This window comes from Ovis aries, chromosome 5 (assembly GCF_016772045.2).
Source record: "Ovis aries strain OAR_USU_Benz2616 breed Rambouillet chromosome 5, ARS-UI_Ramb_v3.0, whole genome shotgun sequence".
Taxonomy (NCBI): Eukaryota; Metazoa; Chordata; class Mammalia; order Artiodactyla; family Bovidae; genus Ovis; species Ovis aries.
The window spans coordinates 2576336-2591265 of NC_056058.1; the positions used below are offsets into that span (position 1 = coordinate 2576336).

Sequence of the window (14930 nt, forward strand, 5' to 3'; positions counted from 1 at the left end):
TCAGCAAATTTCACCATTAGTTTTCCAAAACCATCTGCTGGTGATTTTATTCTCTTCTTTACTGGATTCAGGGATTATAGCGGCCTCCATGTATTCAGTCAGTTCAGTCGCTCAGTCGTGTCTGACTCTTTGCAACCCCATGAACGGCAGCACACGAGGCCTCCCTGTCTATCACCAATACCTGGACTCCACCCAAACCCATGTACATTGAGTCAGAGATGCCATCCAACCATCTCATCCTCTGTCGTCCCCTTCTCCTCCTGCCCTCAATCTTTCCCAGCATCAGGGTCTTTTCCAATGAGTCAGCTCTTCGCAGCAGGTGGCCAAAGTAGTGGAGCTTCAGCTTCAGCATTAGTATCAGTCCCTTCAATGAACACCCAGGACTGATCTCCTTTAGGATGGACAGGTTGGATCTCCTTGCAGTCCAAGGGACTCTCAAGAGTCTTCACCAACACCACAGTTCAAAAGCATCAATTCTTTGGTGCTCAGCTTTCTTCACAGTCCAACTCTCATATCCATACATGACCACTGGAAAAACCATAGCCTTGACTAGATGGACCTTAGTCAGCAAAGTAATGTCTCTGCTTTTGAATATGCTATCTAGGTTGGTCATAACTTTTCTTCCAAGGAGTAAGCGTCTTTTAATTTCATGGCTGCAGTCACCATCTGCAGTGATTTTGGAGCCCAGAAAAGTAAAATCAGCCACTGTTTCCATTCTTTCCCCATCTATTTGCCATGAAGTGATGGGACCAGATGCCATGATCTTAGTTTTCTGAATGTTGAGCTTTAAGCCAACTTTTTCACTCTTCTCTTTCACTTTCATCAACAGGCTCTTTAGTTCTTCACTTTCTGCCAGAAGGGTGGCGTCATCTGCATATCTGAGGTTATTGATATTTCTCCCAGCAATCTTGATTCCAGCTTGTACTTCCTCTAGCCCAGCATTTCTCATGATGTACTCTGCATATAAGTTAAATAAGTAGGGTGACAATATACAGCCTTGACATACTCCTTTTCCTATTTGGAACCAGTCTGTTATCCCTCACTCAAAGATTTGCAGGTACACCTTAAGTGGGATGATATTATCACCATTGTTCTTTTCACAGGAGTTTTATTATGTTAAAAGAAAAAATATCTTATATAGTTTCCCAAGTATTTTATGGCAGGGACAGATGCTTGATGTTATCAAATATTTTGTCTTGATGTATGATGTTTGAATTTAATTAACCATTTGACTCTGTACTCATGGAGATAATCACATTTGGAATCTTCATAGGACAAGGATCAAACTATTGTCCCCAGCATTGGCATTCTGGACCACCAGGGAAGTCCTTGCACTCTATTTCTCAATATCCAGCTTTCTACTTTCTATCTATTAACATATCCAACATTAAGCTCATTGTGCAAGCCTAGACTACAATTTTTATCATGGGCCTACTCCTGGATACATTGGTTAATTCATTTTGCTAACAAATACTATGATTTTTTATTTTGGCCTTGATATTCACAGTAGATCGGTCTGAAGTTTGATTCTCCCTGCCATTTCTGGGTCATTTCGGTATCAATTCTATGTTTTATATATGAAGAAAGTTACAGAGTCTATCTTCTTTTTCCTTCTCTAGGATCATCTCCACAAGCACAGAATAACAGTTTGCCCGGACATTTTGTACAGTGTACCAGAGAACTGGTTTTCCTGGTGGTTGGGCAATAAAGAATCTGCCTGCAATGCAGGAGATGCTAGTTCAATCCCTGGGCCAGGGAGATCCCCTAGAGAAGGAAATGGCAACCCACTCTAGTATTCCTACCTGGGAAATCCCATGGACAGAGAAGCAGGACGGACTACAGTCCACAGGGTCACAAATAAGTTAGACACGACTTGCAAATAAACAACGACAAAAACAACCAGAAAACTACAGGGCCGAGAAGACCTTTCATTATTGGTCCTACTGATTGGCGAGTCTTACCACACTTTGACTTCTGTCTGTTTTCCTGTGTTCATAGAGCTTACAATGATTCAGCCACCTTTCACAAGTTTTCAAAAGTTCTGCTTTCAAATACTCTCTAATGTGCTCCCAAAAACACATTCTATAAAGATGAACTGTGGGATCTGAGGTATCTATTCACACCCACAAATCATTCTAGGTTGGCACAGCCTCAAATCACGTGTCAGCACCCAGGAGTAAATGTGAAAGGGCAGCCCATCCCTCTGTGGCGTGAGACTCTCTTCCTGGAAGAAGAATACGCTGATTTCCAGTCACAAGACAGACTCATTCACTGACCATCAGGAAACTGCAAGGAAGTAGGCACTGCTTTGCAGTCAGAGGTTGCTAGGACAGTAACTCCTTAGGGAAGACTAAGAAGAGACTAAGAAGGACGTGGCAGAAATGAACGTGTTCCTTTCTAACCCCCTCGGCGGAGCGCAAAAAGGAATACTGACGGGAAAATCCAACCTGTTTGAAGACAGAGGTAAAAGCATCTTTTATCTAAGATCAGCCTAAATAGCACAGATGACTCTCTACCAGCCACCCTTTTTTTTCCCTTTGAAAAGATGTGATAACACCCCTGGGCCTATTTCCTGCTACCTCTAGGCAACTGGAGCTTCTATATCCAGGAAAAGGAAGAAAAGGCCTCCCAGAAACCTCAAATTTCATCATCCAAAGTTCACCCCTGAGAGAATTTCAGGTAGGATTGTGTGGCCAATATTTCTTACCATCAGGGATCCACCAAATTGAAACACATCTTGACAACTGAGAACTGGCATGAGGGGCAACACGAGGGAATGTGCTGGGTGTTGAGGACTTACAATGGGAGGAGAGTCACGTATCTCTAGGTCTACCTCAGCCCCCAAACCCGAAGAGACCCAGGGTCTCAACACCAGGAATAACCAGCAGGTTCGGGGCAGGTGCTAAGCCAGTGTGATTGAGCCTCACTGCCAGGAAAAGATGTGGGCAGAAACGGCCCCTCTTCATTGCAAGCACACCTTCCACATCACCCTCCCCCAGGGACTAAGATCGGACATGGAAGACAGAGAGGCTTGAAGAGATGAAGGACACAGGCAAGGGCACACAGGTTTGGGGAGGCAGGTAGCCAGGCCTCTGATCGCCTGCACGGGCCAGCTCAGCGCCCTCCTCCAGGACTGACCTGTGACATCCAGGCGGAAGGACACCTTCTGACCTCCGGCCTCGCAGCTGTACTCCCCGGCGTCCGCCTTGCCCGCCTGCTGCACCACCAGCCGCCGCCCGCGGCCCGTGGCCTCCACACGCACTTTCGAGCTCGAACTCAGCTTCTTGCCGTCCTTGTACCACGTCACCTCCGTCTGGGCCTGGGCCACCTCGCAGCTCAGCGTGGCACTCGCCCCCGCCACGGCCTGCACTTCACTGCGAGCCGGCTGCTCCTTGGCGAACACCACCGGGGGCTCTGGGGACAGAGGGGGATACACAGGGTCAGACACCCTATCTCAGTCAGGATGGCAGCCCCACGCAAGACGACCTGCATGAGGAGGTGTGGGGGGCTGGCCAGGAGGATGGTGGAGCTGGAGACTTCTCAGGCTCTGCACCAGCCCTGTGCCCTGCAGAGGACCCCTGCCTTTCTCAGCAACAGGGACACGATTTATGCATTCTCACATGGGTTCCTGGGAGTACACCTTGGGGTGGGCGGTCATTGGAACAGATTTGTCCCCTGCTCATGACATCTGCAAGGTCTCGAGGCAACTGTTCCCCAACATTCCCAGATGGCGCCCCCGTCTTTTCCATACTACTATGCCGGAACTTTTCACCTGCAGTCCATGGAGACGGCTGAGGCTCAGTGCCCTTGCCTACTCTAAGTACTGTCAGCTGGTGGCAATCTGGGGGAGTGCTCGCACCTCCCCGTGGCTTTCTTTGTCCTTGTCTGAGGAATGAAGAAGCGTAGCACCTTCCCTTTAGGACTAGGTTTGCCATTACTGTTTTTTTCTCATTGGTGACAGTATTCAATCAAATCCCTTGCCCACTTACCAACAGGTTCTGTCTTCTCTCAATTCACATCTGGCCACTCTTTGTCACTTTAAACACCAGAGAATGACACATAGGTAGGATTTAAGGATACTCTCAATCATGTGACTGACATTTTCACTCTGATCCAGGTCTCTGATAGCTTTTCCTCCAATAGTCTCACAATGCCATTTTGTCCCTTTAAGCGTAGAGCATATGTATTCTATTTAAGAAATCTTTTTACCTTAAGTCTTGAAGAAACCACATTAGCATCTGTGGATTTTGGGGTTTTATCTTTGACACGGAGGTGTCTAACCCACCTCAAGCGGACTTGTGAGTGTGGTGTGAACTGCTAGCACAAGTTAATTTTTCTGTATGGTACAGTGGTCCACCCACCATATTTTGAGGACAACATCCTTCCCCTAGTTCTCAATAGACAACACAGTAACAAACGGAAGATGCGGAGGGTCGGCAGGAATGTGGGTGATGCAAGATTCCACTTCTGCAAGAACTGTTTCTGAGTTCACTATTCTGTTCCTTGGATGTGGTAACCATCCCAGCACTGGGATCCCTTATCTTGAAAACTGTAGCCTTGTAATAATTTTTGACATTGCTGCTGCTGCTAAGTTGCTTCAGTCGTGTCCAACTCTGTGCAACCCCATAGACGGCAGCCCACCATGCTCCCCCGTCCCTGGGATTCTCCAGGCAAGAATGCTGGAGTGGGTTGCCATTTCCTTCTCCAATGCATGAAAGTGAAAAGTGAAAGTGAAGTCGCCTAGTCGTGTCCGACCCTCAGCGACCCCATGGACTGCAGCCCACCAGGCTCCTCCGTCTGTGGGATTTGCCAGGCAAGAGTACTGGAGTGTGGGTAACAGTAAATGCTCTTCTTCATGAAAATGATGTACTGGCTGGATCTTGCCCTTGCAATCTGCCAGTCATTCTTCCATTAGACCACTCAAAAAACAAGTTTTCTTCCATTTTGATTGTTAATAAACATCTTTTGGTTTTTTTCCCCGTTGGATTTCTATCCATCTCTTGCCACCTTTAACTGTCTCTCAAGAATCCAGAATAATTCCCCTCACACAGTCTCTTGGCAACATTGATCAGACCTGGAATTAGAAAGATGATACAACCGACCTAGTCTAACTCTCACACAAATTTCATTTTCCAAGCACACCTTGTCGGGACTTAAACATAGAAATGTTCTTTCCATGTCAATTTTTTACACACTAATCCTATGCAAGAATCATCTGCATTCTAATAGTTTATCTTTAGGATGGTCTGAGTTGATCATCCTATTATCAGCAAATCCACCTTTAGTTTTTTGAAACCATGTCCAGCGGAATAGCAGTTTCCAGATATTTCGTATGGTGTATCAGAGAACTACAGGGCTGAGAAGATTTTCATCAGTAGTCCTACTGATTCACATGCCATATCTCTGATTTTCCTTATCTTCCTGTATCTGATTTTCATAGAGATTACTAAGATTTAGCCACATTTCACTATTTTTAAACGGTTTTACCTTAGAATACTCACTAACATGCTCCAAAAACTACATTTAACAAAGTTGCGTGGTGGGGTCTGGGGAACACACACACCCACAAACCAGCCTGCCCTGGTATGACCACAGAATGTCAGAGGTTGGCACCTAGTGACTGACGTGGGGTGGCAGAGGAGCAGGTGGACGTGGAGCACATCTCCCCCCACGGATCCATCAGGAATGCACTGATGGACACAGAAGTGCACGTGGGACACCAGCTGGGAGCAGGCAGGAGGACCTGACTGCTAGGAAAGAATATACAGCACCGCACAAAACTCGGTAGGAGGAAGGAACTAGGGAAAACAGGAGTGTCAGTAAGACTGGACCTGCCCTTGGCAGGTAGGGAAACTGAAGAAGGGGGCCGATCCCCACATCCGGGCAACTGTCTGAGTCAGAGGAGAAACATTTGAGGCTGAGAGTGAATCAGCTGATCTGTGACAGCTTAAATGGAATGAGAATCAGACAGTCCTTGCTGCAGCCGTACATACTGGACAGGGACGTGGGCCCCCTGGAAGGCGCAGTGACTGGGAGCTGGAGAGTAGGGATCGTGGAGCAATCCCAGGGCGAGGGCAGCTGTGGACTGCAGAGAGAGACGGACCGAGGGGACGTGAGGGAGCAGACTGTGGGAAATGCCTGTGGAGGAAAGCCGGGCAGCCGTGGAAGCAAGGTGACACAGCTGAGTCATGCGTAGGGGGTGGAGCCATCACCACAACCTCTCTCCCCCCACAGGCAAGCACTGGCCACTGAACAATAGAGAGGCTGGCCCATCAAACGCCCAACGCACCAAACTACAGAGTAGGACCCCAGCCAGGGTGCCCCTTGATGTGCCTGATGTGCCCATCTAGAGGAGGACCCCGAATGGGCAGAGCAGTGGAGAAAGACTAGACAAAGAGGCCTTTTGCTTGCCAGCTGCTAGGGGCTAGAAAAGCACCGATAGGGCCACAACTCCTGTGGCTAACAGAGTCCATGTCCCTGTGCATTTGGCGCTGCCAGGATCCTCATGACCCACGCAGCTGCGCCACCTTCACGCTCAACCCCACTGGGGCACAACTGCCACGGGCAAAAAAAAAAAAAAAAAAAAAAAAGGCTTGCACCTATGCACGCAGGGTGCTTCAGTCCTGTGCAATTCTGCAACCCTGTGGACTGTGGCCTGGCAGGCTTCTCTGTCATAGGGGTTCTCCAGGCAAGAAAGCTGGAGCGGGTTGCCAGACCCTTCTCAGTTCTGTTCAGTTGCTGAGTCGTGTTCAACTCTTTGCGACCCCATGGACTGCAGCACACCAGACTTCCCTGTCTATCAACAACTGCTGGAATTTGCTCAAACTCATGTCCATCGAGTTGGTGATGACATCCAACCATCTCCTCTGTCGTCCCGTTCTCCTCCTGCCTTTAATCTTTCCCAGCATCAGGGCCTTTTCCAATGAGTCACGACTTTGGATCAGGTGGCCGAAGTATTGGAGCTTCAGTTTCAGCATCGGTCCTTCCAATGAATATTCAGGGCTGATTTCCTTTAGGACTGACCAGTTGGATCTCCTTGCCATCCAAGGGACTCTCAAGAGTCTTCTCCAATACCACAGTTCAAAAGCATCAATTTTTCAGCGTTCAGCTTTATGATCCAACACTCACATCCATACATGACTACTGGAAAAACCATAGCCTTGACCAAATGGACCTTTGTCAGCAAAGTAATGTCTCTGCTTTTTAATATGCTGTCTAGTTTGTCACAGCTTTTCTTTCAAGGAGCAAGTGTCTTAATTGCATGGTTGCGGTCACCATCTGCAGTGATTTTGGAACCCAAGAAAATAAAGTCTGTCACTGTTTCCATTGTTTCCCCATCTATTTGCCATGAAGTGATGGGCCCAGAAGCCATGATCTTAATTTTTTGAATGTTGAATTTTAAGCTAGCTTTTTCACTCTCCTCTTTCACTTTCATCAAGAGGCTCTTCAGTTCCTCTTCACTTTCTGCCATAAGGGTGGTGTCATCTGCATATCTGAGGTTACTGATTTTTCTCCTGGCAATCTTGATTCCAGCTTGTGCTTCATCCAGCCTGGCATTTCGCATGATGTACTCTGCATATAAGTTAAATAAGCAGGGTGACAGAATATGGCCTTAATATACACCTTTCCCAATTTGGAACCGGTCTCATTGTTCCATGTCCAGTTCTACCTGTTGCTTCCTGACCTGCATACAGATTTCTCAGGAGGCAGGTCAGGTAGTCTGGTATTCCCATCTCTTTCAGAATGTTCCACAGTTTATTGTGATCCACACAGTCAAAGCCTTTGGCATAGTCAATAAAGCAGAAGTAGATGTTTTTCTGGAACTCTCTTGCTTTTTGGATGATCCAGCGGATGTTGGCAATTTGATCTCTGGTTCCTCTGCCTTTTCTAAATCTAGCTTGAACATCTGGAATTTCACTGTTCACATACTGTTGAAGATTTCCTCAAAAGAATTTTGAGCATTACTTTGCTAACATGTGAGATGAGTGCAGTTGTGTGGTAGTTTGAACATTCTTTGCCATTGCCTTTCTTGGGATTGGAATGAAAACTGACCTTTTCCAGTCCTGTGGCCACTGCTGAGTTTTCCAAATTTGCTGGCATATTGAGTGTAGCACGTTCACAGCATCATCTTTTAGGATTTGAAATAGCTCGGTTGGAATTCCATCACCTCCACTAGCTTTGTTCACAGTGATACTTCCTAAGGCCCACTTGACTTCACACTCCAGGATGTCTGGCTCTAGGTGAGTGATCACACCATCATAGTTATCTGGGTCGTGAGGATCTTTTTTGTACAGTTGTTCTGTGTATTCTTGCCACCTCTTTTTAATATCTTCTGCTTCTGTTAGGTCCATACCACTTCTGTCCTTTATCAAGCCCATCTTCACATGAAATGTTCCCTTGGTATCTCTGATTTTCTTGAAGAGATCTCTAGTCTTTCCCATTCTATTGTTCTCCTCTATTTCTTTGCACTGATCACTGAGGAAGGCTTTCTTATCTCTCCTTGCTTTTCTTTGGAAATTTTCTTGAGATGGGTATATCTTTCCTTTTCTCCTTTGCCTTTAGCTTTTCTTCTCTTTTCTTTGGATTTTTAAAAAAATTTACTTATTTTAATTGGAGACTAATTACTTTGCAATATTATAGTGGTTTTTTCTCAGCTATTTGTAAGGCCTCCTTAGACAACCATTTTGCCTTTTTGCATTTATTTTTCTTCGAGAGCACTATTTCCTTTTAGAGCACTATATTTCCTGCTGCCCCAGCCACCAACTCCTCTGAGTTCCTGGTACTGTCAGATTCCCTGCGACCCAAGCAGCTGTACCACCTCCACCTGGCCCTCACCAGGGCAAACCCAAGTCCTCCAGGGCAGCCCTGGGAGCAAACCCCAGTGGACGACCCACATGCAGAGGTGGAAATAAAGCCACAACTGAAACCCAGGGGCAGTGTGGCTAGGGAAGAAGACCCAAAACCTTCCCACCAGCTGTACAAGCTGCAGGTTAAATCCACATGATCAACTAGGCAGACTCTGTGTCTATGGAATATATAAAAGGACACTGAGAGCTCCCACAGAAGAAAACGCACTAGTTCTGACAGCTGTGGACACTGGAGGCAAGAACACACAGGAGCAGGATCAGATTAGAGTCTGAGCTGCCCCCACAGCAAGTCCAGAGACCAGCCTCGTATTAGAGAGCATCCTCGGGAGGCAATGTGGACTGTGACTCACAGTGAGGGAAAGAACGCTGACAGCAGAGACTCAAGAAAAACATTTATTCTTCTTATACTCTGACTTGCTCTATAGTTGCTTCTGGATTTTTTTTTCTTTTTCTCTTATTTTCCCTACCTCCCCGACCGTGCTGTAGTTGTCCATTTTATTAGCACTATGAAATCTGTTTAAGCTTATGGGATTTTCTTTTTCAATCACACTGTTTATTTCTGTTATAGACTTCTGCCTTTTGCAGAACTTTGGCCTTTTGCAGTTCTGTACTTTTCCTTTTTTTTTCTCTTTAATTTCAATTAAAAAATTACTTTTAAAACTTATGATCTTTTCTCCATTTATTTGTTTGCTTTTCCTGCTGTTCTTTTCCCCTTGCAGTTAATCTTTAATATATATAAATCTTATCTACCTACCTCTATTTCACTTTGCATTTCTATTCTTCCTTTCTTTTCTTTCTCTCACCATATTTGTTATATTTGTTTTCACTGCTTTATCCCCCAGTTGGTACCTTGCTTCAGTTTTGTTTTCCAGTTTGTGCTTTAGTTAGTTTTGTTCTCAGCTGGTGGATATCATTTCTGGTTTCCTTTCTTCACTGGGTCAGTCTGTTGTACTCTATTTTTGTTGGACTGTTTTGATTTTGCTTATGGGTATTTATGTATGTGTGCATTGTCCATTATTTAAATTATTATTTGCCTGATTTTTTAATTGCCATTTGTCTGGGGTTCATCTTTGTTTTCTCCTTTTTGGGTACTTGTTTTAATCCCATTTAATGCCATAACCACCCACCTGTGGAATCTCAGTTCCTGGCCAGAGATCAAGCCCCAAGCCTTTGGAGTGGGAGTGCTGATTCCAAGACCCTAGACTACCAGAGAACTAACCCTAGGGAGCAGCAAGCAGCAAGAACTCCCACAAAGGGAACCACTTGTACACAAGACCTGATATCGCCCAACTACCAGTAGCACCCTGTGCGGGGTACCTCATCCAAACAACAAACAAGACCAAAATACAACCCCAATCATCAGCAGACAGGACTATCACCTTACTCAGTCCTGCCCATCAGAGGAAGAAGAAAAAAAAAAAACAAAACACTCACTGCCTCCCACCAAATGCAAGCACAAGTCACACCCTACACAAAGCTGACACAAACCACTGGACCAAACGTATGAGGGCAGAAGCCAAAAGGAAGAAAGAATTCAACCCTGAAGCCTGGAAAAAGGAGACCTCAAACATAGTAAGTTTAAAAAAACAATGAAAAGACAGAAGTACTGCACAAATGAAGGAGCAAACCAGAAATACACAAGTCCAAATAAATGAAGAGGAAATAAGCAAACTACCTGGAAAAGAATTCAGAATACTGATCATAAAGATAATACAAAACCTTGAGAATAAAATGGAGAAAATGCAAGAATCAATTAACAAAGACCTAGAAGAATTAAAGAATAAACATACAGACACAAACAACACAATTACTGAAATTAAAAATACTCCAGAAGGAACCAATAGCAGAATATCTGAAGCAGAAGAATGAATCAGTGAGCTGGAAGATAAAATGGTGGAAATAACTGCTGAAGAGCAGAATAAAGTGGAAAGAATGAAACGAACTGAGGACAGTCTCAGAGATCTCTGGAACAATATTAAATGCACCAAAATTTGAATTATAGGGATCCCAGAAGAAGAAGAGAAAAAAGAAAGGGTATGAGAAAAAATTTTTAAGAGATTATAGTTGAAAATTTCCCCAGCACTGAAAAGGAAATAGTCAATCAAGTCCAAGAGGCACAAAGACTCCCATACAGGATAAACCTGAAGAGAAACATGCCAGGACACATATTAATCAAACTAACAAAGACTAAACACAAAGGAGGAATATTAAAAGCAGCAAGGGAAAAGCAACAAGTAACATACAAGGGGAACCCCTATGTTTACCAGTTGATCTTTCAGCAGAAACTCTGCAGGCCAAAAGGGAATGGCAGGATATATTTAAAGTACTAAAAGGGAAAAATCTACAACCAAGATTATTCTGCCTGGCAAGAATTTCATTCAAAATTGATGGAGAAATCAAAAGCTTTACAGACAAGCAAAAGTCAAGAGAATTCAGTACCACTAAATCAGCTTTATAATAAATGTTAAAGGGACTTATATAGTCAGGAAACACAAAATAAGAAAAGATGTGCAGAAACAAACCACAAACAATTAAGAAAATGGAAACAGGAACATATATATCAATAATTACTTTAAATTTAGATGTATTAAATGGTCCAACCGAAAGACACAGACTAGCTGAATGGATACAAAATCACGACCCATACATATGCTGTCTATAAGAAACCCACTTCACACCTAAAGACACTTATAGACTGAAAGTGAGAGGATGGGAAAATATATTCCATGCAGATGGGAAGCAAAAGAAAGCTGGAGTAGCAATCCTCATATCAGACAAAATAGACCTTGAAATAAAGAATATTACAAGAGATAAGGAAGCGTGCTACACAATGATCAAGGGATCAATCCAAGAGGAAGATGTAACAATTATAAATATCTATGCTCCAGGACTGGAAGAAACACAGGCTGGAATCAAGACTGCTGGGAGAAATATCAATAACCTCAGATAGCAGATGACACCACCCTTATGGCAGAAAGTGAAGAGGAACTAAAAAGCCTCTTGATGAAAGTAAAAGAGGAGAGTGAAGAAGTTGGCTTAAAGCTCAACATTCAGAAAACAAAGATCATGGCATCCGGTCCCATCACTTCATGGAAAATAGATGGGGAAACAGTGGAAACAGTGTCAGACTTTATTTTTTGGGCTCCAAAATCACTGCAGATGGTGACTGCAGCCATGAAATTAAAAGACACTTACTCCTTGGAAGAAAAGTTATGACCAACCTAGATAGCATATTCAAAAGCAGAGACATTACTTTGCCAACAAAGGTCCGTCTAGTCAAGGCTATGGTTTTACATGTGGTCATGTATGGATATGAGAGGTGGACTGTGAAGAAGGCTGAGCACTGAAGAATTGATGCTTTTGAACTGTGGTGTTGGAGAAGACTTTTGAGAGTCCCTTGGACTGCAAGGACATCCAACCAGTCCATTCTGAAGGAGATCAGCCCTGGGATTTCTTTGGAAGGAATGATGCTAAAGCTGAAACTCCAGTACTTTGGCCACCTCATGCGAAGAGTTGACTCATTGGAAAAGACTTTGATGCTGGGAGGGATTGAGGGCAGGAGGAGAAGGGGACGACCGAGGATGAGATGGCTGGATGGCATCACTGACTCAATGGACACGAGTCTGAGTGAACTCCGGGAGTTGGTGATGGACAGGGAGGCCTGGCGTGCTGTGATTCATGGGGTCACAAAGAGTCAGACACGATTGAGCGACTGAACTGAACTGAACTAAGGAGCACCTCAGTATACAAGACAAACACTAAATGACATAAAGGGAGAAACTGACAGAAACACAATAAGAGCAGGAGACTTTATCACCCCACTCACACCAATGGACAGATCATCAAAACAGAAAATTAATAAGGAAACACAAGTCTTAAATGATACATTAGATGAGATGGATCTCATTGATGTCTTCAGGACATTCCATCCAAATTCAGAAGAATCCACCTTCTCCTCAAGTGCACATGGAACATTCTCCAGGATAGACCACATCTTGGGTCACAAATCAAAACTCAGGAATTTAAGAAAACTGAAATCATATCAAGCATCTTTTCTGACCACAACTCTATGAGACTAGCTATCAATTATAAGGAAAAAAAAAACTGCAAAAAACACAACACATGGAGATTAAACAATATGTTTCAAAATAATGAACAGGTTACAGAAGAAATCAAAAGGGAAATCAAAAAATTCTGCAAAAGCAGTTAAGAGGGAAGTTTATAGCAAGACAATCCTACCTCAAGAAACAAGAAAAACATTGAACAGACAACCTAACTTTACACCTAAAATAACTGGGAAAAGAAAAACAAACAAAAAAAATCAGCAGAAGGAAAGAAATCACAAAGATCAGAGCAGAAATAAATGAAAAGAAATGAAAGAAACAATAGTAAAAATTAATTAAACTAAAAGCTCATTCTTTGAGGAGATAAACAAAATTGATAAACCTTTCGCCAGATTCATCAAGAAAGAGAGAGAGAAGAATCAAGTCAACAAAATTAGAAATGAAAAAGGAGAGGTTCCAACAATGCAGAAATACAAAGGATTATGAGAGACTCTTAATGAGCAACTTTAGGGCAATAAAATGGATAAACTGGAAGAAATGGACAGATTCTTAGAAAAGTTAAATCTTCTAAGACTGAACCAGGAAGAAACAGAAATAATGAACAACCCAGTTACAAGCACTGAAATCAAAACTGTGATCAAAGATCTCCCAAAAAAACAAACATCAGGACCAGATGGCTTCACAGGTGAATTCTAATCAAACACATAGAGAAGAGCTAATACCTATTCTTCTAAAACCCTTTCAAAAAATTGCAGAGGAAGGAACACTTCCAAACTCATTCTATGAGGCCACCATCACCCTGATACCAAAACCAGACAAAGAAAACTACAGGCCAATATCACTGATGAAAATAGATACAAAAATCCTCGACAAACTAGCAAACAGAATTCAACAACGCATTAAAAATCTCATAACCATGATCAAGTTGGGTTTATTCCAGGGATGCAAGGATTCTTCAGTACACACAAATCAATGTGTTACACTGTACTAACAAACTGAAAGATAAAAACCACATGATAATCTCAATAGATGCAGAAAAAGCCTTTGACAAAATTCAGCACCCATTTATGATTAGAACTCTTCAAAAAATGGGCATAGAAGGAACCTACCTCACCACAGTAAAGGCCATATATGATAAGCCTCCAGCAACCATTATTTCCAATGGTGAAAAACTGAAAGCATTCCCCCTAAGATCAGGAACAAGGCAAGGGTGTCCACTTTCACCATTATTACTCAACATAGTTCTGGAAGTCCTAGCTACAGCAATCAGAGAATAAAAAGAAATAAAAGGAATTCAAATCAGACAAAAAGAAGTAAATCTGTCACTGTTTGCAGATGACATGATACTACACATAGAAAACCCTAAAGATATTATCAGAAAATTACTAAAGATAATCAGTGAATTTAGCAAAGTCGTAGGATACAAACTCAATATACAGAAATCATGTGCATTCATACATACTAACAATGAAAGATCAGAAAGAGAAATTAAGGAATCAATCCCATTCACCATTGCAACAAAAATAATAAAATGTCTAGGAATAAACCCACCTAAGGCGACAAAAGAGCTGTATAGAGAAAATTATAAGACACTGATGAAAGAAATCAAAGATAACATAAACAGATGGGGAGATATTCCATGTTCCTGGATAGAAAGAATTAGTATTGTCAAAATGACTATACTACCAAATGCAATCTACAGATTCAATGTGATCCCTGTCATACCAATGGCATTTTTCAGAGAACTACAACAAAAAATTTCACAATTCATATGGAAACACAAAAGATGCCAAACAGCCAAAACAGTCTTGAGAAAGATGAATGGAGCTGGAGGAATCAACCTTCCTGACTTCAGATTATACTACAAAGCTACAGTCATCAAGACAGTATGGTACTGGCACAAAAACAGAAATATAGACCAGTGGAACAAGATATACAGCCCATAAATAAACCTATGCACCTATGGTACCTTATTTTTGACAAAGGAGGCAAGAATATA

At 43.0% G+C, this 14930-nt stretch overlaps 1 protein-coding gene across 42 annotated transcripts in view; it reads right to left on the reverse strand.

Annotated features, from left to right (window-relative positions):
* The window catches only part of OBSCN (obscurin, cytoskeletal calmodulin and titin-interacting RhoGEF), a 231601-nt gene that overhangs the window by 135636 nt on the left and 81035 nt on the right, over positions 1–14930 (reverse strand). For 40 of the 42 annotated variants that reach the window (XM_042249479.1, XM_060416153.1, XM_042249500.1 and 37 more), the window contains one exon: positions 3139–3414. The exons of the other annotated variants lie outside the window; for them this stretch is intronic. In XM_042249479.1, coding sequence (XP_042105413.1) covers positions 3139–3414 — 276 coding nt within the window. The remainder of the gene's footprint in view (positions 1–3138; positions 3415–14930) is intronic. 42 annotated transcript variants of the gene reach the window in all.